A 25,349-nucleotide genomic window follows, 5' to 3' on the forward strand; every position below is an offset into this window, starting at 1 on the left:
TCGTTGTGGCAGCATTAATGTTGCGGCTGCTATAGCAGTTATTATTATTATTAGCTTGTTGACAATGAGTCAGAACTTCGATTTTTATAAGGTAATGATCGGACATTACTTTAGTATATGGGAGTACCATAACTTTGGAGGTGGTGACACCCCTGACCAGCACTAGATCTATCGTATTACCGTTGCGATGCGTAGATTCATTTATTATTTGTGTAAGACCACAGCTATCAATTATAGTCTGGAGCGCCACGCACTGAGGGTCCGATGGGGTATTCATATGGATATTAAAGTCCCCCATTATGATTATATTGTCGGCGTGCGTCACTAGATCAGCAACGAACTCTGAGAATTCATTGATAAAGTCCGAGTAGGGCCCTGGGGGGCGGTAGATAGCAGCCAGGTTGAGAGGCAGGGGTGTGACAGACCTCGTAGTAAGCACCTCAAACGATTTATATTTATTATTTAGGTTAGGGGTAAGGTTAAAGTTTTCATTGTATATTAGTGCTACCCCCCGACCCCTTTTAAGGGGACGGGCAATATGTGCATTCGTATAGTTAGGAGGAGATGCCTCATTTAGCGCAAAAAAATGTCTGGTTTGAGCCAGGTTTCGCTAAGACCAATGACGTTAAGATTGTTGTCTCTAATGACCTCATTAACTAATAACGTTTTGGGAGACAATTATCTTATGTTTAAAAATCCCATATTATAGGTATTGGGCTGTTTTGACAAGTTTTTGTTGAAATTATCCGTAGTAGCAATATTAATAATGTTGCGTTTATTATGCGTAGTGCACTTTAAATAGTTTCGACCATATCTAGGAATTGATATGACGGGAATTTTCAGATTGTTTGCTTGGTGCTGCGATAAACTGAACACATCATAATTTGCCACCTCAGTAGAATGCACGTCCACCTCTGACACAGTCACAACAGAAAAAACATTATGTGAGTTGTGTATTATTCTAAGAAAATTGCTATGCGTACAGGGATTATCCAGCCTGGCGCTGGCTAGTTCTAGCTTAACTGACTCCTCACCCGGACTAGCAGGCTCTGTAATTGCCTGGGACCGGGCTTGCTCTAGTGTAGTTAGTCAAGTGTGACTTAAACAGACAAGATACTTAACGTTCGAACTGGTAAACTTTTGTTATTTTTTGCAAATATTAGCTCATTTGGAATTTGATGCCTGCAACGTGTTTCAAAAAAGCTGGCATAAGTGGCAAAAAAGACTGAGAAAGTTGAGAAATGTTCATCAAACACTTCTTTGGAACATTCCATAGGTGAACTGGCTAATTGGGAACAGGTGGGTGCCATGATTGGGTATAAAAGCAGCTTCCATGAAATGCTCAGTCATTCACAAACAAAGATGGGGCGAGGGTCACCACTTTGTCAACAAATGCGTGAGGAAATCGTCCAACAGTTTAAGAACAATATTTCTCAACGAGCTATTGCAAGGAATTTAGGGATTTCACCATCTACGGTCCGTAATATCATCAAAAGGTTTAGAGAATCTGGAGAAATCAATGCATGTAAGCGGAAACCAACATTGAATGCCCATGACTTTCAATCCCTCAGGCAGTACTGCATCAGTGTGTAAAGGATATCACCACATGGGCTCAGGAACACTTCAGAAAACCGCTGTCAGTAACTACAGTTTGTCGTTACATCTGTTAGTGCAAGTTAAAACTCTACTATGCAAAGCAAAAGCCATTTGTCAACAACACCCAGAAACGCCGCCGGCCTCACTGGGCCCGAGCTCATCGAAGATGGACCAATGTGTAAAAGTCTTCTGTGGTCTGACAAGTCTACATTTCAAATTGTTTTTGGAAACTGTGGACGTTGTGTCCTCTGTAACAAAGAGGAAAAGAACCATCCGGATTGTTCTAGGCGCAAATATCAGGCAGTACTTCCTGAGGAGGCTGTGCTCCTTCAACATTTGCAAAAACCTCTTGTGGATGTACTACCAGTCTGTGGTTGCCAGTGTTCTGTTCTGCATCGTAGTGTGCTGGGGGGCAGTACATCTAAGAAAGACAGCTCCAGACTGGAGAAACTTATCAGGCGGGCCGGCTCTACAATGGTGGGGCGGTATAGCTCGGTTCGTAGAGTGGCTGTGCCAGCAACTTGAGGGTTCCAGGTTCGATCCCCGCTTCCACCATCCTAGTCACTGCCGTTGTGTCCTTGGGCAAGACACTTTACCCACCTGCTCCCAGTGCCACCCACACTGGTTTAAATGTAACTTAGATATTGGGTTTCACTATGTAAAGCGCTTTGAGTCATTAGAGAAAAGCGCTATATTAATATAAGAAGAATATACAAAAAAAGAAAAGGCAGCTAACCTTCAAAATAAACAATCATATCACATAAGATACCTGTGATGAGGTGGCTACTTGTCCAGGGTGTACACTGCCTTCCGCCCGAATGCAGCTGAGATAGGCTCCAGCACCCCCCGCGACCCCGAAAGGGACAAGTGGTAGAAAATTGAAGGATGTGTTGACCCTGTGATGAGGTGGGCACTTGTCCAGGGTGTACCCCGCCTTCCGCCCGAGTGCAGCTGGGACCCCAAAAGAGACAAGCCTGAGGGTTCTTGGTTCGATCCCCACCTTCTACCAATCTAGTCACGTCCGTTGTGTCCTTGGGCAAGACACTTCACCCTTGCTCCTGATGGGTCGTGGTTAGGGCCTTGCATGGCAGCTCCCGCCATCAGTGTGTGAATGTGTGTGTGAATGGGTGAATGTGGAAATAGTGTCAAAGCGCTTTGAGTGCCTTGAAGGTAGAAAAGCGCTATACAAGTATAACCCATTTACAGAGGTGGGTAGAGTAGCCAGAAATTGTACTCAAGTAAGAGTACTGTTACTTTAGAGATTTATTACTCAAGTAAAAGTAATGAGTAGTCACCCAAATATTTACTTGAGTAAAAGTAAAAAGTATGTTGTGAAAAAACTACTCAAGTACTGAGTAACTGATGAGTAACATACACACACATATCATATATATATATATATATATATATATATATATATATATATATATATATATATATATATATATATATACATATATACACATACACTGATATATACAGTATATCATTTATATTTATTTATTTTGCCGTTTTTGTTTACATGTTAAAGGTGTTTTAATGAATATACATGCATGTTTAACACATATAGATTCCTTTCTTTCATGTTGACAAGAATATAAGTTGGTGTATTACCTGATTCTGATGACTTGCATTGATTGTAATCAGACAGCAGTGCTTAACGTCCACGTTTTCAAATGCAGGAGAAAAAAAGTTCCTCCTTTCTGTCTAATACTACATGAAAGTGGTAGGTTTTTGATATCTTATTTGTCCAGCTTCCATATTCATTTTCACACACTTTACAAGAAATACATTGGCGGCAAATTCCGTAGCTTGCTAGCTTGTTTGCGCTGGCTTTCGGAGACTCTTATTTTGAAAGCGCAGGCGCGATGGAGCGGCACTTTTATTGTGAAGACAGGAACTGTGCAGTCAGTCTTTAGGCTTGTGACGTTTGAAATAAAAAAAAGTGTCTTTTTTCCTTCACACTTTTGATTGATTGATTGAAACTTGTATTAGTAGATTGCACAGTACAGTACATATTCCGTACAATTGACCACTAAATGGTAACACTCCAATAAGTTTTTCAACTTGTTTAAGTCAGGTCATGTGACTGCCTGGCTCTGTTTGATTGGTCCAACGTCACCAGTGACTGCATCTGATTGGTGGAACGGAGTCAAACGTCACTAGTGACTGCATTTTATTGGTGGAACGGAGTGAAACGTCACCAGTAACGCAGGCACTTTGAAGGTCTGTCTGACAGACCAAAACAAACAAAGCGTGCATTAACAGATCGATAAAAATTAGTAGCGAGTAGCGAGCTGAATGTAGATAAAAGTAGCGGAGTAAAAGTAGCGTTTCTTCTCTATAAATATACTCAAGTAAAAGTAAAAGTAAGTTGCATTAAAACTACTCTTAGAAGTACAATTTATCCCAAAAGTTACTCAAGTAGATGTAACGGAGTAAATGTAGCGCGTTACTACCCACCTCTGCCCATTTAGCATTTTACAATCGGAATAAAACTGGACTCACTGGTGACGGTGGCAGAGAAGAGGACTGCAGAAAAACTAGTGAGCATCCTGGATGATGCCAGTCACCCTCTGCATAGTGTTATCAGTAGCCAGAGGAGCCTGTTCAGTGCTAGACTGCTTCATCCCAAGTGCAGGACTAATAGACTCAAAAACTATTTTGTCCCACACGCCATCAGACTGGGGGGGGGTTACTAGGATGAAAGGGGATGCGAAACAATAACATATACCTCCATTATTTATTATTTACTTTTTACTTTTTAAATTCGATCTCAACTCTACACTGCTGCTGGAATTGTAATTTTCCTGAGGGAACTCTCCTGATGGAATCAATAAAGTAATTATCTATCTATCTATCTATCCATCTATCCATCTATCTATCTATCTATCTATCTATCTATCTATCTATCTATCTATCTATCTATCTATCTATCTATCTATCTATCTATCTATCTATCCATCCATCCATCCATCCATCCATCCATCCATCCATCCATCCATCCATCCATCCATCCATCCATCCATCCATCCATCCATCCATCCATCCATCCATCCATCCATCTATCCATCTATCTATCTATCTATCTATCTATCTATCTATCTATATATCTATCAAAAGCCAGCATGTGTGATGGTATGGGGGTGTATTAGTGCCCAAGACATGGGTAACTTACACATCTGTGAAGGCACCATTAATGCTGAAAGGTACATACAAGTTTAGGAACAACATATGTTGCCATCCAAGCAACATTATCATGGACGCCCCTGCTTATTTCAGCAAGACAATGCCAAGCCACGTGTTACAACAGCGTCGCTTCATAGTAAAAGAGTGCGGGTACTAGACTGGCCTGCCTGTAGTCCAGACCCGTCTCCCATTGAAAATGTGTGGCGCATTATGAAGCCTAAAATACCACAATGGAGACCCCCGGACTGTTGAACAACTTAAGCTGTATATCAAGCAAGAATGGGAAAGAATTCCACCTGAAAAGCTTCAAAAATGTGTCTCCTCAGTTCCCAAACGTTTACTGAGTGTTGTTAAAAGGAAAGGCCATGTAACACAGTGGTGAACATGCCCGTGTCAACTTTTTTGCAATGAGTTGCTGCCATTAAATTCTTAGGTAATGATTATTTGCAAAAATTAAAAAAAAAACGTTTCTCAGTTGGACATTAAATATCTTGTCTTTGCAGTCTATTCAATTGAATATAAGTTGAAAAGTATTTGCAAATCATTGTATTCTGTTTTTATTTACGAATTACACAACGTGCCAACTTCACTGGTTTTGAGTTTTGTACAAGTAGACGTAAGTATGTCTTTATTTTCACGTTAATTTAGGACAAACATGAAGAATATGCGTTAAAAACTAAATCACCAATGCAGTTAAAGCCGCAATGTTTGAAGTGTGATGTGGTGAGGGACAACTGTAACTATTTGTTTCTCTGAAGGACGCTTTTGAAGACGTGGTGAAATTCTTTGGGGAAAGCTCGAAGACAATGCCGCCATCCGTCTTTTTCCCCATTTTTGTTCGATTCATCAAAGCTTACAGGGTAAGTTGGTACTTACATCTGCTCATTTGACATGTTTAACCCGTGGGTGTGTGCGTGTGTGCGCATTTAGTTGGCTGAGGAGGACAATGAACAGCGGCGGCGTCAGGAACAGATGATGTTGGAGAAACTGGAACAGGAGGAGCAGCAGCAGCAGCAGGATGAAGAAACCAAGGTAACATAAACAGCTCTGACACAGGTGGTCATGTTTTATTTGTGAGGAACATGTTCAATAAGTTACAACTTTATATTACAATATTCAACATGTCTAAAAAGGAGTAGGAAGAAGCAAAAACGTATTTAATTCTACCTCTTCTACATGTCTATTGTCATTTGTTCACTTCCTGTGTTTACTTGGGGCATTTTCTAAGTGGGAGAAAACGTGTTAGACCCTGTGTAATAATAGATATATAAAAGATAAAGTGAAAGAAAGAAATTAAAATTTCAAAAGAAAGAAAAAAATGATAGAAATGGTTAAGTGTGTGTAATAAGAGTACATCAAATACAAGTAAACACAAAATAATAGATAAAGAAGATAAAATAAAGTAAAGAGAAAGACGATGTATTAAATTAGTAAAAATAATTGAAAAAACTTGACAGCTTGTGCAATAAAGAAGAAAATAGACAGATAAAATAAGATGTGGGGTTCTGTACATGAGTTTTTGTTTTTTTGATTGAAACTTTTATTAGTAAATTGCACAGTACAGTACATATTCAGTACAATTGACCACTAAATGGTAACACCCGAATACGTTTTTCAACTTGTTTAAGTCGGGATCCACGTCAATCAATTCATGGTACAAATATATACTATCATCATAATACAGTCATCACACAAGTTAATCATCAGAGTATATACATTGATTTATTTACATTATTTACAATCCGGGGGGTGGGATGAGGAGGGTTTGGTTGATATCAGCACTTCAGTCATCAACAATTGCATCATCAGAGAAATGGGCATTGAAACAGTGTAGGTCTGACTTGGTAGGATATGTACAGCGAGCAGAAAACATAGTGAGTTCAGATAGCTTAAGAACAAGTATATACATTAGAAATACATTTGATTATTTACATTTGGTTATTTACAATCCGGGGAGGTGGGATGTGGAGGGGGGAGGGTGTTAGTCAAGGGTTGAAGTTGCCTGGAGGTGTTCTTTTAGTGCGGTTTTGAAGGATGATAGAGATGCACTTTCTTTTACACCTGTTGGGAGTGCATTCCATATTGATGTGGCATAGAAGGAGAATGAGTTAAGACCTTTGTTAGTTCGGAATCTGGGTTTAACGTGGTTAGTGGAGCTCCCCCTGGTGTTGTGGTTATGGCGGTCATTTACGTTAAGGAAGTAGTTTGACAAGTACTTCGGTATCAGGGAGGTGTAGCGGATTTTATGGACTAGGCTCAGTGCAAGTTGTTTTACTCTGTCCTCCACCCTGAGCCAGCCCACTTTGGAGAAGTGGGTAGGAGTGAGGTGTGATCTGGGGTGGAGGTCTAGAAGTAACCTGACTAGCTTGTTCTGGGATGTTTGGAGTCTAGATTTGAGGGATTTGGAGGTGCTAGGGTACCAGGAGGTGCAAGCGTAATCAAAAAAGGGTTGAATGAGAGTTCCCGCTAGAATCTTCAAGGTGCTTTTGTTGACCAGAGAGGAAATTCTGTAGAGAAATCTTGTTCGTTGGTTGACCTTTCTGATTACCTTGGTTGCCATTTTATCACAGGAAAGATTAGCCTCTAGAATGGAACCTAGGCAGGTGACCTCATCTTTCCTGGCGATAACAATGTCACCCACTTTTATAGTGAAGTCACTGACTTTCTTGAGATTGATTTGGGACCCAAATCGGATGGATTCCGTTTTACCTAAGTGTATAGATAGTTTATTGTCAGCGAGCCAGGTGCAAATACTAAGGACTTCAGCACTGAGGATTTTTTCCACCTGTGACTTGTCCTTGCTGGATACCAGCAGGGCCGAGTCATCCACAAACAGGAACAATTCACAGTCGCATGCTGATGACATGTCATTTACGTATATTAGGAACAGTAAAGGCCCTAATATACTGCCTTGGGGGACTCCAAAACTTACTGAGAGGGGGGGGGCACGGTGCCGTTCACCTCTACCACCTGTTTCCTCCCCTCCAAGTAAGATTGCATCCAGCTCGATGAGGTTTTATCAAATCCGATTGCTCTGAGCTTATCCAACAGTATAGCGTGGTTAACGGTGTCAAAGGCCTTCTGAAGGTCCAACATGACCATGCCGCAGTATTTGCCCGCGTCCACCTCATGTTTGATGTGGTCGGTCAGATAGAAAAGGCATGTGTCAGTGGAGTGGTTAGTTCTGAAGACGGATTGGAATTTGTACATGAGTTTATTAGTAGCAAGGTATCTATCGACCTGTTCATAAACTATTTGTTTCCTTTTCTTTCGAAAAGAAACTGAGAATAGAAACAGGTCGGTAGTTACCAGGTTCTAATTTGCTACCTTTTTTAAAAAGGGGGGTTACTCTTCCTATCTTGAAATCCTTGGGTACTTGGCCTTGTTTAATTGAGAGGTTAATAATGTGTGTGATGATAGGAGCAATGATGGTGGCAGAGTCCCTGAGGAATCTGGAGGGAATATTGTCAAGGCCGGTGGCCTTGTTCAGGTGGAGCGCGCTCAATTTATTAAGCACCTCGTCAGCTGAGACCATTTCTAATTTGAAATTGTTGTTGATTACTCCTAGCTTTCTGTAAAAGGTTGTAATGTGTTCTACACCAAAACGACCAGAGTGGTGGGACAGCTTGTTAACTAGAGTTGTGGCTATGCTGGTGAAAAAGATGTTGAGTCTGCTTGCTACCTCCATTTTGTCTGTAATGAGAGAGTCACCCTCCTTGATGTTGATGTTGGTGAGTCTGGTTTTAAGTTTCTGGCTGCATCCAGGAAGCTGGTTGTTGAGAATTTTCCAGCGCTCACGTGGCTTCTTTGTGTCTTCCTCTATTTTGTCGTATTTTCTGTCTCTGTCTTTTATGGCAGCTAATAGGTCTGGATTCATCCATGGTTCAGAGCGGGCTTTGATCCTGACTGTTCTCACGGGAGCCACATCATTTAGTATCGCTAGGAACACTGTTTTGAAGCGATCCCAAGCATCTTCAACCAGGTTGCTCGTGAGCACAGGGGACCAGTCCCACTCACCTAATTTAAGGTTGAAATTATCACTGGAGTGTGTTTTAAGGGATCTGGATTTAACTGTTATGTGGCCATTGGCTTAGGGTTTAGTTATTTTGCGGGTGCAGAAGGTTAGATAGTGGTCGATAAGACCACAGATCATGACCCCACAATTTTTTATGTTATGCCAGTCTGATGTGAGAATGAGATCTATGGTTGATTGGGTGGAATCTCACACCCTTGTGGGTAGTGTTATTAGCTGGGAGAGGCCGTGCAGATTACAAAGCTTGCTATAAGATTTGAAGACAGGCGCATCTCTGCGTTGAATATCTGTGTTCAGATCTCCAGTTATAATTTTCTCCACATTGTCTACCCCAGCTAAGCATTCCTCAAGAGCACCATAAAAATCACTCTGATTAGGGGGTATGTATACATTCCCTATTAGTACCGGCTTAGCGTTTGTAATTTTGATTTCTGCCCACACAGATTCAAGGGCATTGTGGTTAAGATCAGTGTGAGTTATGTATTCTATATCCTGGTGAATATACATACAAACACCACCACCATGTTTATTCCTGTCCTTTCTGAAAACCGAGAAGTTTTCTATCTCTGAGTCAGAAACACTTTGATCTAATTTAGTTTCAGAGAAACACAGGATTTTTACCTTATTGTTGTGAAACATTTCTCTGATTTCGTCGAGTTTAGTTCCAGAGAGGCTGTTCACATTAAGGTGGATGATGTGTAGTCCACCGGAACCAAAAAGAACATCAGAGTCCGCTGGGGAGAGGTACTGTCCAGAAGATGGAGGGATGTTGGTTGTTATTGCAGTTGTATTGCAGTCCAATCACTGTTTGTGTGGAGAGACTTGGGGGAGGGGTAGAGAGGCCCATTGTTCGTCGGCCAGGTGATGGGGGACGGACGGAGTTAAAGGGGGGGGCAGGTAGGGGTGGTGGGAGTGGACGTGGTTTTCGTGGGTTTTGGTGAGGTTGAGAACAATGACCAGGGATGTACAAAGAATCCCCTGAATCCTGTGTAGGCCGCGGGGGGTCCAGGTGACGCGGTGGTGACCCTCAGGGGTTTCGGGACAGGTTAGGAGGACCTCCGCAATGGCGGCCAGGGTGTCGTCGAAAACCATTACGCCGTCCGCCGCTGTCCTCACCGGTGTCTGAGCTGTCTTCCTCCGTCTCCGGGCCGCCGACCGCACCGATGATCGGGGTGAAGTCCTCCGTCGTGCCGCCGACCGCTGGAACGCAGGTGAGCTCAGGTGGTGATGAACAAGTGAGAGCTGGCGTAAGTGGAGAGCTAATGTTTGTAGCATAGCTCCGATGAGGTCCCGCAGCTAAGCTAGCTTCCTCGGCATCGTTAGCAACAACATTGCTAGACTTCGCCAGGCGAGACAACATTAACCGGGTGGTTACTGGTCCGGGGTTTAGTTCAGTGTCTCCTGAGAGTAAAGTTAAAAAAAGTTAAAGTACCAATGATTGTCACACACACACTAGGTGTGGCGAAATTATTCTCTGCATTTGACCCATCACCCTTGATCACCCCCTGGGAGGTGAGGGGAGCAGTGGGCAGCAGCGGTGGCTGCGCCCGGGAATCATTTTGGTGATTTAACCCCCAATTCCAACCCTTGATGCTGAGTGCCAAGCAGGGAGGTAATGGGTCCCATTTTTTTTATAGTCTTTGGTATGACTCGGCCGGGATTTGAACTCCCAACCTACCGATCTCAGGACGGACACTCTGGGCCACTGAGTAGGGTAGAGAGTAGAAGTAATAGTAAAATTGTTGATCTTCGGTCTATCCTTCCAGTCAGGGGCTTATTTCTTCTGTTCCGATCCGCTGTGAGGCATGAGTGAATCACATTACCTCCAAAACCCAGATGTTTCGTAGATGAATTACAGAGGAGGTAGAAATTACTGTGTTCGTTTTTTTCGCGTTCACGACTCTTATTCTTCAAAGGGTATTGTATCTGTGGTGGTTTCAAATATAAATCCGTGATCCACAGTAGAAAAAGGAGGAAGTGTTGGATCATCCAAGCATTTGTTTGGATTCCCGAGTGGGAACGAAAGAAAATGCGACTGCTCATCTCGGCGTCCGGAAGTGAACACTGAGGACGTCAATAGTTAGGCTGATGATCCACAGTTGTACATTACTGTGTCTGCTAATAATAGATGCCATTTTAACTGCATTTTAGACATCAATTCATGGATGGCAGTAAATTTCCCACAGCTCAACTAGGACAAAATGGGGGTTTTAGTTATAGGTTCTTAGGCCAAAAAGACAGACTTTTACCAAAATTACAAGATTTTAAACTAACACAATTCATAAAAATTCTGGCTGTGATTTTTAAGCTGATGTGTATCCCATGTATCAAAAATATTACAAAAATGGTTTTATTTATCATCTTAAGGGGGTGGAACAAGGGGATGGGTCAAACGCAGAGAGTAATTTCACCACACCTTGTGTGTGTGTGACTATCAGTGGTACTTTAACTTTAAATAATGCATGCTTTTATTTTCTGTTGATTAGACTATTGTAATGATTCCTGGTCTTCCTAAAAAGAATATGAGAAGTCCGCAATTATTACAAACGTTACATTACGCGTGCTGACGAGGACTAGAGGGCGGGACCACAAAACCCCAGATTTAAAGATGCTGCATTGGCTCCCCGTCCGATTCAGGGTGGATTTTAATTTTTTATTATTAGTTTTTAAATGTCTTATCTATCTGACCTGCTTTTACCGTATAAACCCTCATGGATCCTGTGGTCCTCTGGCACCAAGCATTTATCTTTACCAAATACCAGGACACAGACCCACGGTGAGGGGGCATTCAGCCACCATGGCCCACACCTGTGCAACAGCCTGCCAGTGAGCCTTGGCCTGCAAAGACTGTTGATTTGTCTCTTTCTTAAAAAAAAAGGTTGAAGGCACACCTTTTAAATTAGGCTTTTACTGATCATTTGAAACTCTTCTTAGGTTCTTAATTTTTATTCTCCATCCATCCATCCATTTTCTACCTCTTGTCCCTTATTCTGTTATTCTATATATTATTTCTTGCTATTATCACTACTCATATTCTTACCATGTTATGTTGATACATCTATTCTGTGTGCTGTCCCACTTTTACTATTTATTTTTTACTATGTATTTTTATGTTGGTTTTAAAAAAAAAAAAATGTAGATGATGTAATTGTTTCGGTATTCTCAACTCTGGACGCCTCAAAGATGACATTTTTCTCCATCCTCAGTGTCATTCAATGACATGTGTGAAGTCGGCCCCCCCACCTTGTCCAGACATGTCCCAATCGTTTGCTCGTTTTTGCCGTTATGGTTTTTAAGTTATTCTAAAATAAATGTTCTGACTAGTGATGTAATCATTTGTGCTACATTTGCGCTGCAAACCTTTTTAGTCTAACTATAATATTTTTTAAGCTATTAACGTTTTACTGTTTTATGGTATTAATATGCTATTATTCATAACCAGCCCTCCAACCATGTCCAAATCTCCCCAAAATTGTCCCAATCATTTGTGCTGATTTGTGTTGCAAAATCTTTGGTCTAACTCAGGGGTCGGCAACCCAAAATGTTGAAAGAGCCATATTGGACCAAAAGTAAAAAAAAAAAAATCTGTCTAGAGCCGCAAAAAAATTTAAGTTTTATATAAGTGTTATAATGAAGGAAACACATGATGTAAGTGTCTATATTAGCTATATTAGCCTACTATCAAAGGCTGACAGAAATGTTGTACTTTAATTTTTATTCTACACATTTTTGCAACATTGGAAACCATTAGTAAAATGGAGGCTTCTCACAGGATGAGATAACTTCTGGAAATTACTGGCCTAGAATGGTCAAAGGTATAGATGTGTGTATCCAAGTTTCTAATGGATTTATTAAAATTTTTGCAAGCTGGGTAACGTTTGCTGTGGTCTGGAACAACATGGCACACAAACAACTATGAGAAATGCAGCCAATATTACATACAGATAATGTGTCATGAGACATGCAAATATAAAGGACATAAGTAAAGGAAAATAAATCAGCTCAAATATACCTACAGTACAAACGAGGCATGATGATGCAATATGTACATACAGCTAACCTAAATAGCCATACTTGCCAACCCTCCCGGATTTTCCAGGAGACTCCCGAAATTCAGCGCCTCTCCCGAAAACCTCCCGGGACACATTTTCTCCCGAAAATCTCCCGAAATTCAGGCGGACTCAGGTTCCACAATCTAAACAGCGTACCTGCCCAATCACGTTGTAACTGTAGAATGATGGAGGGCGAGTTCTTGGTTTCTTATGTGGGTTTATTGTTAGGCAGTTTCATTAACGTCCTCCCAGCGCGGTAACAACACACAACAACAGCAGTCATGTTTTCGTCCAGCCTAAAGCAGTTCGTCTGTCGTAAACAGCAATGTTGTGACACTCTTAAAGAGGACAATACTGCCATCTAGTGCATTTGATGAAAGCACTTTTGTGCGTGCCACACAGCAATGCATCATCAGAGAGGGTGTTCAGCATGGTTAGAAAAATAGTGACAAAGAATAGAACAAGGATGGACAATTCAACCCTTAAAGGGGAACATTATCACAATTTCAGAAGGGTTAAAACCATTAAAAATCAGTTCCCAGTGGCTTATTTTATTTTTCAAAGTTTTTTTCAAAATTTTACCCATCACCCAATATCCCTAAAAAAAGCTTCAAAGTGCCTGATTTTAACCATCGTTATATACACCCGTCCATTTTCCTGTGACGTCACACAGTGATGCCAATACTCAACATTGAGTGGATGAGTGTTATGTGTGTGTATATGTGTATATAAATGAACACTGAAAATCAAGTATTTATTTTATATATATATATAATAAAAGAAATATATATGTATAGCTAGAATTCACTGAAAGTCAAGTATTTATTGTATATATATATATATATATATATATATATATATATATATATATATATATATATATATATATATATATATATATATATATGAAATACTTGACTTAGTATTTCTTACATATATATATATATATATATATATATATATATATGTATATATATATATATATATATAAATATATATATATATATATATATATATATGACTTAGTATTTCTTATATATATATATATATATATGTATATATATATATATATATGTATGTATATATATATATATATATATATATATATGTATGTATATATATATATATATATATAAATATATATATATATATATATATATATATATATATATATATATATATATGTATGTATATATATATATATATATAAATATATATATATATATATATATATATATATATATATATATATATATATATATATATATATATATATATATATATATATATATATATATGAAATACTTGACTTGGTGAATTCTAACTGTAAATATACTCCTCCTCTCTTAACCACGCCCCGCCCCCAACCACGCCCCCCCCCCCACCTCCCGAAATCGGAGGTCTCAAGGTTGGCAAGTATGTTAGCATGGATTAGCATGCACTGACAAAATATGCCTGATAAGCACTCCAGCAAATTAACAAAATCAACAAAGTTCACCTTTTGTCCAACTTAAGTTGGACAAAATGAGACAAAGAAGGAATGGCATAAAACACGTCTTTCTATGGCAGCATCGGAGAAAGTTGTACATGTAAACAAACTACGATGAGTTCAAGGATCACTGAAATTAATAGGACAAAACGGTGCTTGCCAAATACTCTAATCAGTGAAGCATGTTTAATACAAACAGTGGGATTTCTAATAATTAGGAAGGTTTGTGTCATTTTTGTTTTCCTACAGAAAGTATATTAAAACAAAAAATGTTTTTTTTCTTAATTTTTTTCCATTTTCACAAATCTCTGAAAGAGGTCCAGGGAGCCACTAGGGCAGCGCTAAAGAGCCACATGCGGCTCTAGAGCCGCGGGTTGCTGACCCCCAGTCTAACTATTAACAACCAGCTCCATAAAAAATTAATAACATAAAAACTATAATATATTCTAGTTTCATACATTAGGAAAACAAGCACTAAGCCGACACATGGCACAGCATAGACGAGAAAACTCTTCAGGCCAAGACTCGGCTGTCTACCTGCACCTCAAGGAGAAACCGCACAAAAATGTACAGATTCTGGACAGGGAGGGCAGATGGTACGAAAGAGGAGTGAGAGAAACCATCTATGTCAAGGTTGAAAAACCATCCCTGAACAGAGGAGGTGGTCTGAGACACCACCTGTCTCCCACTTACAACACTGTCCTTTCAACCATTCCTAAAATACTTTAGCCTCCAACAAATAACAGGAGTTAGAAACATTGTGGTCACAGAAGGTGACCAGAATGCCATTTGTGCCATTTGTTTACAACTGAATGGAATGCTTACGTGGGGGCTCTGACTATTTTGGACTGGTAGTAGTCCATCCACAGCGATCATACCTCAATGCTAACAAGGGGAATTACACTTCAACGACTGTTGGATTTGACAGTCGAATTGCTTTGTTTGCATCAAAACTGTTGTTTTTCTCACTACGATAGGGCAAATCCATCCTTGCCCAGGCACACCCTCCTGGTTTTTGGAGTATAAATATTTTTGCACCAGCCGCTAGACTAGATCTGACCAATCTAAGTCTAAGACTAGATCTGACCAGTCTAAGTCTAAGACGAGATCTGACCAATCTAAGTCTATGAGCACGAACTGATGAAGCCTACTCGGATGAGAGACAAAACGTCTTCCAAGACAAACCAAACAATCCAGTTGCGATCGATTGAATGCCCTGAAATTCCAGTGACCTCGATGAATGAGAACATTCATAGACAAAAACTATAATAGTTAGATCAAAAATGTTTGCGCCAGAAACCAGCACAAATGTAGCACAAAGGATTGAGAGTGATTTGGGGAGATTTTGACAAGGTAGGGGGGTTGCTTCTATCCATCCATTTTCTACCGCTTATTCCCTTCGGGGTCGCGGGGGGCGCTGGAGCCTATCTCAGCTACAATCGGGCGGAAGGCGGGGTACACCCTGGACAAGTCGCCACCTCATCGCAGAGGGGGGTTGCTTATTAGTCATAATTCGTTGATAGCTTAAAATGTATAATAGTTAGACAAAGACAACTGCAGCACACACGTAGCACACATTAATGGACAAGTTTGGGGTGATTTGGACAAGGTGGGGGGCTGGACAACATCACAAGTCAGAAAATGTATTTCAAAACAACATAAAAACGTAACGGAACAAACGATAATTTTTGTTATTGTCAGTGGCGTGTGTGTGTGTGTGTGTGTGTGTGTGTGTGTGTGTGTGTGTGTGTGTGTGTGTGTGCGTGCGTGCGTGTGTACGTGTGTGTACATGTGCATTTTCTTTCTTTCCTTTTAAACTGGTGTGAAGCACATGGGGTTGCCTGTCCTATATAAATAAAGTTTTGATTCATTAAAATAGAAAATAATAAAAAATAAAGTGTAGCAAACTGAAAGGTAAAAAATAAAAATAGACGAGTGAGTAAAAATAATAACCACAATGAAAATTGATCATTAACATTGTACCATGAATTGATTAACGTGAACCCCGACTTAAACAAGTTGAAAAACGTATTCGGGTGTTACCATTTAGTGGTCAATTGTACGGAATATGTACTGTACTGTGCAATCTACTAATAAAAGTTGCAATCAATCAAACAGAAAATAAGGGAAAATAATAGGTTGAAGATAAATGAAAAAATAAATACATGGGTATAATATTGGATGAGGTATGAATACATGCGGTGATGCGGGATATACATTAAGCTATAACTTATTGTTGATAATGATCAATGAATATATTTCTTAATATTGGAGAAAATGACATACATGCTTTTGCTCTTGACATTACTAATTGATCATTTGTTGTACAAATTGAATCTTGCTGCCAGCTTTTGTTAAAGTTGCCATCCATATCTAAGTATTTTTTTTTTCGTCAGCATTTCATTCATGTATAGTGAAATTTTGAAACTTAATTGGTTATTGACCATGATTCATAAATCAGAGTTTGTATAGTGAAGCAAAATTCTCCATAAGAAACAATGTAAATTGATCCCATGAATAATGGGATCAAGTCTCAACAATTTGCCAACATGCGCACACATGGTGTCCTCAAAAATGATCAGAAATCACCCAAATCCTTAACGTAAACAACCATATTGCTACAATAATAAACATTAAAAAATAGTAAAATCCACTTACCATACATTAACATCGGCGAAGGAGGAGCTGACAACAAAGGAGCACAGCATGAGAATGCATGTATGGATGTGGTCATGTGAGTTGGAAGGTAATGTCTACATTTACCCCTTAGTCGCCATCTCACAAGGGCAAACGGCAGCAGCAGGAGCTGTTAACTGAGCTAAGACGACGACAGGGGAAGGACAGCCGCCATGTTTACGAGGGGAAGGATGGCGCCATTGAGGACATCATCACCGGTAATGACCTCTCACCTTAAATGCTCGCAGGTCAGCACGTCGACTGCTTCCTGTTTGTCTTCACTTTGTGTTTGTCTCTCCCGCAGCATTAAAAACCGGCCCCTTCACAGCTCGATCAGCCAAACGTAGCTCTCGCTTCTTCTGTGACCCCGCCCACACTGAAGAACACTACTGATGTTGGGCTCCCCATGAATTCATGGCAACAAATAAGCACTTTGAACATTTGGACATCATGCGATCTAATTGGTCAGTTTGTGAACCAAATTGTTGGAGCATCCATTTGTATGCTGTCGATCAACAAAGCACCGGAAGATAATTCCATTGCAGTTATGGTGAACAATTGTTTTGTGTCCAGTTAAGAGTGATGCAGCGAATCGTATAAAATAGCAACAAAACGCACACACTCAACTTAAAGTGAGTCCCATCAAATTGTTGCGACGTTTCTAACAATGTAGGAAAGGTTTTCCTGAAAGAAACAGGGTTCTACTTTCTACCGTATTTAACGGATTAACAACCACATTCCACATCATGAAACTTTGTCAAAATCATCTAACAAACTTTCTGACTGAACCATTTGAGAATAAGTGTGTACGACACTTTGGATCATTCATACCGTGATTGACTTGGGTTCCATTCCCGTCCGTCTCCTGGTCCTGCTGGCCTGTGTTCACTGATCATTTGTGTTATGACATGTTTACTTGTCCTTCACTTCTGTTCTGCGGTTTTTATGCTCTTTCACTGACTCTGTATTAATGACAGTCTTTTTTGGAGTAATTCTGATTATTTATGTTGTGCAAAGAGCATTTTTCGCCAGTAAGCAACCATGCTGTTAGCATTGACTTTTGGGTTGTTTTGAGTCGTTGTACTTTATTTCTATTGTCATTTGTGTTCATCATCACTAACCTGTGAGGAGTGATTGCATTATACTAATTCTGAAGGTCAAATCTACTAAAGCTAAACTTGATAGCACACACGAAGCGGATCTACAACACTTGTGCGGGTCTTACGTGAGCCAAATAAGGAGTGCAATCCATTTGGCGTGTCTTTAATGAATATGCAGAATATATGCTGATCGTCAAAACGCCCACAATACTGGGAGAAGATGCAAATATAATCATTCAACACGCGTGATTTATCAAGGCCGATCGCTGTTCTGCGGGCACTATTTTGCGGATGTACAAACCCTGTTTCCATATGAGTTGGGAAGTTGTGTTAGATGTAAATATAAACGGAACACAATGATTTGCAAATCCTTTTCAACCCATATTCAATTGAATGCACTACAAAGACAAGATATTTGATGTCCAAACTCATAAACTTTATTATTTTTTTTGCAAATAATAATTAACTTAGAATTTCATGGCTGCAACACATGACAACGTAGTTGGGAAAGGGCATGTTCACCACTGTGTTACATGGCCTTTCCTTTTAACAACACTCAGTAAACGTTTGGGAACTGAGGAGACACATTTTTTAAGCTTCTCAGGTGGAATTCTTTCCCATTCTTGCTTGATGTACAGCTTAAGTTGTTCCACAGTCCGGGGTCTCCGTTGTGGTATTTTAGGCTTCATAATGCGCCACACATTTTCAATGGGAGACAGGTCTGGACTACAGGCAGGCCAGTCTAGTACTCGCACTCTTTTACTATGAAGCCACGTTGATGTAACACCTGGCTTAGCATTGTCTTGCTGAAATAAGCAGGGGCGTCCATGGTAACGTTGCTTAGATGGCAACATATGTTGCTCCAAAACCTGTATGTACCTTTCAGCATTAATGGTGCTTTCACAGATGTGTAAGTTACCCATGCCTTGGGCACGAATACACCCCCATACCATCACAGATGCTGGCTTTTCAACTTTGCGCCTATAACAATCCGGATGGTTCTTTTCCTCTTTGGTCCGGAGGACACGACGTCCACAGTTTCCAAAAACAATTTGAAATGTAGACTCGTCAGACCACAGAACTCTTTTCCACTTTGCATCAGTCCATCTTAGATGATTTCAGGCCCAGCGAAGCCGACGGCGTTTCTGGGTGTTGTTGATAAACGGTTTTCGCCTTGCATAGGAGGGTTTTAACTTGCACTTACAGATGTAACGACCAACTGTAGTTACTGACAGTGGGTTTCTGAAGTGTTCCTGAGCCCATGTGGTGATATCCTTTACACACTGATGTCCCTTGTTGATGCAGTACAGTCTGAGGGATCGAAGGTCACGGGCTTAGCTGCTTACGTGCAGTGATTTCTCCAGATTCTCTGAACCCTTTGATGATATTATGGACCGTAGATGGTGAAATCCCTGAATTCCTTGCAATAGCTGGTTGAGAAAGGTTTTTCTTAAACTGTTCAACAATTTGCTCATGCATTTGTTGACAAAGTGATGACCCTCGCCTCATCCTTGTTTGTGAATGACTGAGCATTTCATGGAATCTACTTTTATACCCAATCATGGCACCCACCTGTTCCCAATTTGCCTGTTCACCTGTGGGATGTTCCAAATAAGTGTTTGATGAGCATTCCTAAACTTTATCAGTATTTATTGCCACCTTTCCCAACTTCTTTGTCACGTGTTGCTGGCATCAAATTCTAAAGTTAATGATTATTTGCAACAAAAAAAAGGTTTATCAGTTTGAACATCAAATATGTTGTCTTTGTAGCATATTCAACTGAATATGGGTTGAAAAGGATTTGCAAATCATTGTATTCCGTTTATATTTACATCTAACACAATTTCCCAACTCATATGGAAACGGGGTTTGTATTTAGCACATGTGAAATCTACGTACAAACTGTACAGTTACGCACACTGCGTATTATTGTTATACCTCCTATATGAAAAAATGTCTTGCAATATGCATTTTCCGGGAGCCAGCAGACATCTAAAGGAACAATCCATATCTTCTGAGGAAAATCTTCATGCAATACTGCTTTTTCTTGCGTCTAGATCATTCTCACGCACCATCGCAGTTAGTGTTGTCGTCTTTTAGCGATCCATCAGTTTTACTGGTGAATTGCTATAATATTGTTCACATTCGAACGAGAAATGTCCTGAAGTGCACCTTCAGCGGGCTGAAACATGGATTCTGTTGCCTAGATCGCACTAGAGCAGTGGTTCTTAACCTGGGTTTGATCGAACCCTAGGGGTTCGGTGAGTCAGCCTTAGGGGTTCGGCGGAGCCTCCGCCACGGAGGTAAAGACACACCCAACTCATCGTGTAAATAACAACTTTTCCTATCGGCATATTATGGATATCCCAAACAATGTTCCCTTAATTTTCCATATGCGTGAGCAAACGCAAAAACTCCTTGAGCATACGCAAAAACTCCTTGAGCATTCAGTGGAGCACATGTGAGCCACGTCAGACGTGCACATGCACTGTGGCCACACCAGCAGCACACCTGTCCCAAACCTGACTAAATAACAAGTTAAATGTTTTATTATTATAATCAAATGACAGCAGTCATTTCCATGAGATTATTTTCTAATATACGTAAGTGTTTTGGCCCACTTACAATGACAATAACAAAACATATTGTTTTTTCATGAGCTGTGTACTAGTATTGTATATATGTCTGGGTGGGGGTCCCTCTTTGGAAATAATTTGTACCCCTTTCAGATATCGCATTTAGTTCCCACTTAAACATTCACATGTTGCACAATGAGATGTAAACATGGGATCATGTGTACATTCCTGTAACTTTCTGTTTGTAAGATATATCTTTATTAGTATTTCTTTAATATAATAACATAATGTCATGATTAATATTTATAAATTAAGATTAAATTAAGAAAAAAATCATTTTATTTTTCACTAAAGAAGGGTTTGGTGAATCAGCATATGAAACTGGTGGGGTTCGGTACCTCCTACAAGGTTTAGAACTACTGCACTAGAGGATCGTCTATATAGCCCAGAAAAGTTGGTGCAGATTAAAGTTGTGTGCTACATGTGACATGGCATTGCAAAATACCACAGGTAGATATAATGGTAAATGGGTTATATTTGTATAGTGCTTTTGTACCTTAAGGGTACTCAAAGCGCTTTGACACTAAGTCCACATTCACACATTCACACACTGATGGCGGGAGCTGCCATGCAAGGCTGTAACCACGACTCATCAAGAGCAAGGGTGAAGTGTCTTGCTCAAGGACACAACAGACGTGACTAGGGTGTTGGAAGCCGGGGATCGAACCTGGAACCCTCAGGTTACTGACACAGCCGCTCTCCCAACCGAGGTCAGATAAGGGTGTGCTCACACCAGGACAGTTGTAACATGCCTGGGCCCACTTCACACCTTATGTCCGGTACAATTGACTTATGTGAGCGCACTGGTCCACACTTTGGCACGGCACGCTTTGCCTCCTTGAGCATGCTTGGAAGAGGTGGTCCTCTGCACATGCATATGTAGCCGAGTCATAAAAGGACTGCAATGCAATCGCTTCTTGCAGGTTAATAATGATAAGTGACTCAATGTTATTGAAAAGGTAAACCCACAGCATTCTATCTTACCCGTGATTTGTGTGATAATTGCGACTACGCCTTTTGCAAGTAATAAATGACAACAATCTTGCAGAGAAGAAATGAAAGACTGAAAAGAATCCACAAAATCATATAAATTGCAGTGAAACGTCATATAAGGAGTAATTGGGTGAAGGGTTAGGTAAACAGAATAAAGCACAAATAATCAGTAAGTACACTCTAAACATCGGCAATGTTGCACATGTGCATGTCCCTGAAGAGCGGTAATTAGCTTTGCTTAGGTTCAAATTGAGTTACCAACCGTCCTTTGAAAAACAGAATAGGCTCGTGAGAATGAAAAATAGTTTGTAAAATTTCAATTAAAAACAAAGGGCTTTTTATGAAATTTTACAGCCCTTTACTGTTGTCCCCAATAATATAATCAAATAATAAACTAAATCCTCATGCGATTGTCTCACTGTGGTGCTCCTCATGGGAAAAGCTTTTATTTTGCACTAAAAAATGTATCATTGAACAATTTTCTTTGCATGTATTGGTGTAACTCCCAAACATGCATCTGTTTATACCTGTTTATGTCCATGAGCAAGATTGTTTCACACAAATTAAAAAAAACAAAAACACAATCCCCACACTGGTGAGGATGAAGACAATCGGATCAGCCGGTCCAGCCAACCAGGTGTCCGTTACAATATTTATTTGTCATGAAGTTGGCAACCCTGGCACGGATCAGTGTGGTCACAATAGCCAAACATACCAGACTTTAGTCTATGGTCATCCTGCATAGTAACTGGTGCCCACAAATCTTCACTGATTAAGGGTAAAGGTGAACTGCACTTTTTAATTTTTTTATTTTGCCCATCGTTCACAATCATTATGAGAGACATAACGAGGGATCTGTTTTTTTCCCATGCGTTCTAACTCGAAAATAAAAGTCTGCTAACAGAAGAGCCAATGGGAGGTCCTCTTTTCCGCCCATTATACCCAATAGCCAAAAATACTCCATTTACATTTCGTGACTTGAATATTAACCAAGTATTAGTGGTATTGTTATTATAAGCGCTAACGCAGAAAAACTATTGATAGCGGTGCTGTGAAAACAAGCTTGTGTGCCAATGTTGACATCATGGACTGATGAGCTGCTTCCTCGTTTCTTTACTCATCAAACTTTATTACAAATTATAAATAATGCCTCTCACCTGGAAATTAGAAGGACAATGGCATATTTTGACAAGTTGGTACACTATGACAGCCAATTTAGACCTTGGAATGACGAGAACGGCACAAAAAGACACTAGGTTCCACCCCCCTTTTCTTCATCTAAAATGGGAATATATGAGCATCCCAGCAGTCTGCATTCTAATGACAGCAGACATTGGACAGTAAGTGATATTGTATTATGTTTGTTGGCTCTCAGCAGTAATCAGTAATGAAGAAAAAAAGTGAACGTTGTGATGTGTGTTTGAACTGATTGCGCCGCGTATGCTTAAAATTATCAAAATACGTAAATATTAAATGTTATTCTAAATGTGCCTATTACTACATTATATATACTTGCATCATGTACATAAAACCTTTAATGGAGGTGTTTGGATGTTTTTAAGGGCTTTGTAGGCACTATAGAGCAACTCCCTTAAGCTCCATTGTAAGCAGACTTTTGATCGTATCTATTTAATATTTAGAATGCATTAAAAAAAAATACATCCAACGTCTTGTCTTTCATGATTGTGAACGATAAGCAAAATTCCAAAAAAAAGTGCAGTTTCAATTTACAATTTATGTCAAGCAGTGCTGGCTAATTAGTTAAAAACCTGGGCTGTCAACACCTCTTAAGGTGTTGGGGAGTGAGCCTTACACAACATACTATCATACAGCCACACTAGTTGGCATCTATTTAACATGCACGTTACGATTGTCCAAGTTTTAATACATCCTAATGGTCATAAGACTACATCTTCTCATTCTTTGCAAGCTGGCTAGTCTTATATCCTATTAGCAAGACCAAGTATGGTGGTGAGTACACCATCATAACATCTCAACTCTGTTTGTGTCTGACTGTTACATCACCCGCTGCCCCGATCAACCCACCCCAATACCCTGCCTGACACCCCAAAATCCTATCCCTAGACATATTTTATTTCAACATATAAACGTAAAAGAGCACAACGTTACCTACATGTAAAAACATTTTTGTAGCTTCTCCAGTTTTTGTTGTTGTTACTATTGCTGCATCTACATTTGATGTAAATAAATAAAACGTGTTGGCACAATGCTAAAAATAATGACATGTCAATTATTTGCAAAGACAAAACAGGACTTTGATGTTTGGAAAAACTGCTGGCCACAAAGGCTTCTTAAATGTATAAATGACATGTAAGAAGAATACTTTTTTAGGACTACTTTTTACTTCATGTGTCTGTTGAGCATTACATTCTTCAAGTATTATGCCAGGTTATCATGACAGAACAACTAAAAATCTAATTTGATTTTACAGGAGTTTTTTTTTTAAATAAGAAAGTCTGCATGAATAAAGGATTTTGGAGACAATTTTGTTTGCCGTGAGTGACTGCTCGCTGTTGCGAAAAAAGCTAAGTATTATCTTTTTATCTGTGTGCTTCTAATTGTTTTACAGCTTTCCTTATTCCTTCCTAAACATACTTGTAGTCATATCTAACTTGCAAACCACCCACTCTCTGTCACCACCCATCTCTCAGCTAGCTAGCTGCTAAGCTAACAAAGCTTAGCGTGACGACGGTCTGAAGGAATCTGCTCCCACACGTTGCGACCACTTCTCCGAAGACAACAAGAACTCGACTCGGCGAAAGAAACAAGGTGAGTATGGCTCCCTGCTCTTCGTGCACTTTTCTCATGGATAGGTTGGCCCTACTAGAGGACCGTGTCCGCTAAGTAGAGCAGAGTAATCTCGTAACTTTAGACGCTGCGGACACTTCTGCTAGCGTTAGCTGTAGCGAGTTGACTAGCCCAGTTTGTAGCAGCCCTAAGCGGCCTACAAGCCACGGTGAACCAGTTGAAATGCATATAGATTTAGCCCTTTAGATAGTCCTACACTCCAGTCTACCGGGCACCACACCTTAGTCATAGGGGACTCCATCACCCTGAAACATACAACTTAGAAAACCAGCCATAATTATAATAAATAAATGATAAATGGGTTGTACTTGTATAGCGCTTTTCTACCTTCAAGGTACTCAAAGCGCTTTGACACTACTTCCACATTTACCCATTCACACACACATTCACACACTGATGGGGGGAGCTGCCATGCAAGGCGCTAACCAGCACCCATCAGGAGCAAGGGTGAAGTGTCTTGCTCAGGACACAACGGACATGACGATGTTGGTACTAGGTGGGGATTGAACCAGGGACCCTCAGGTCGCGCACGGCCATTCTTCCACTGCGCCACGCCGTCCCCACTTCAATTAAGTGTATTCCTGGGGCCAGAGCACCTGACATTGAAGCTAATCTTAGGGAGCTGACTCGCAACAGGTCTAGTAAACACGTACAACAGGATAATTGCACCACTAGCTATGCGAACATAGTTGTAAACGTTGGTTCCAATGACACTAGGATGAGACAGTCAGAGATTATAAAGAGGAACACAGCTAG

General features: G+C 40.2%; 1 protein-coding gene across 3 annotated transcripts in view; it reads left to right on the forward strand.

The window, feature by feature from the left end:
• The window catches only part of fmnl2b (formin-like 2b), a 44,336-nt gene extending 25,856 nt beyond the window's left edge, over nucleotides 1-18,480 (forward strand). For all 3 annotated transcript variants that reach the window (XM_061978660.1, XM_061978661.1, XM_061978662.1), the window contains 4 exons: nucleotides 5,544-5,645; nucleotides 5,716-5,817; nucleotides 17,130-17,253; nucleotides 17,340-18,480. In XM_061978660.1, coding sequence (XP_061834644.1) covers nucleotides 5,544-5,645; nucleotides 5,716-5,817; nucleotides 17,130-17,253; nucleotides 17,340-17,428 — 417 coding nt within the window. In that variant the 3' untranslated portion in view covers nucleotides 17,429-18,480. The remainder of the gene's footprint in view (nucleotides 1-5,543; nucleotides 5,646-5,715; nucleotides 5,818-17,129; nucleotides 17,254-17,339) is intronic.
• Nucleotides 18,481-25,349: the final 6,869 nt, after the last annotated feature.

The sequence above is a fragment of the Nerophis lumbriciformis genome, linkage group LG01 (genome assembly GCF_033978685.3).
Source record: "Nerophis lumbriciformis linkage group LG01, RoL_Nlum_v2.1, whole genome shotgun sequence".
Taxonomy (NCBI): Eukaryota; Metazoa; Chordata; class Actinopteri; order Syngnathiformes; family Syngnathidae; genus Nerophis; species Nerophis lumbriciformis.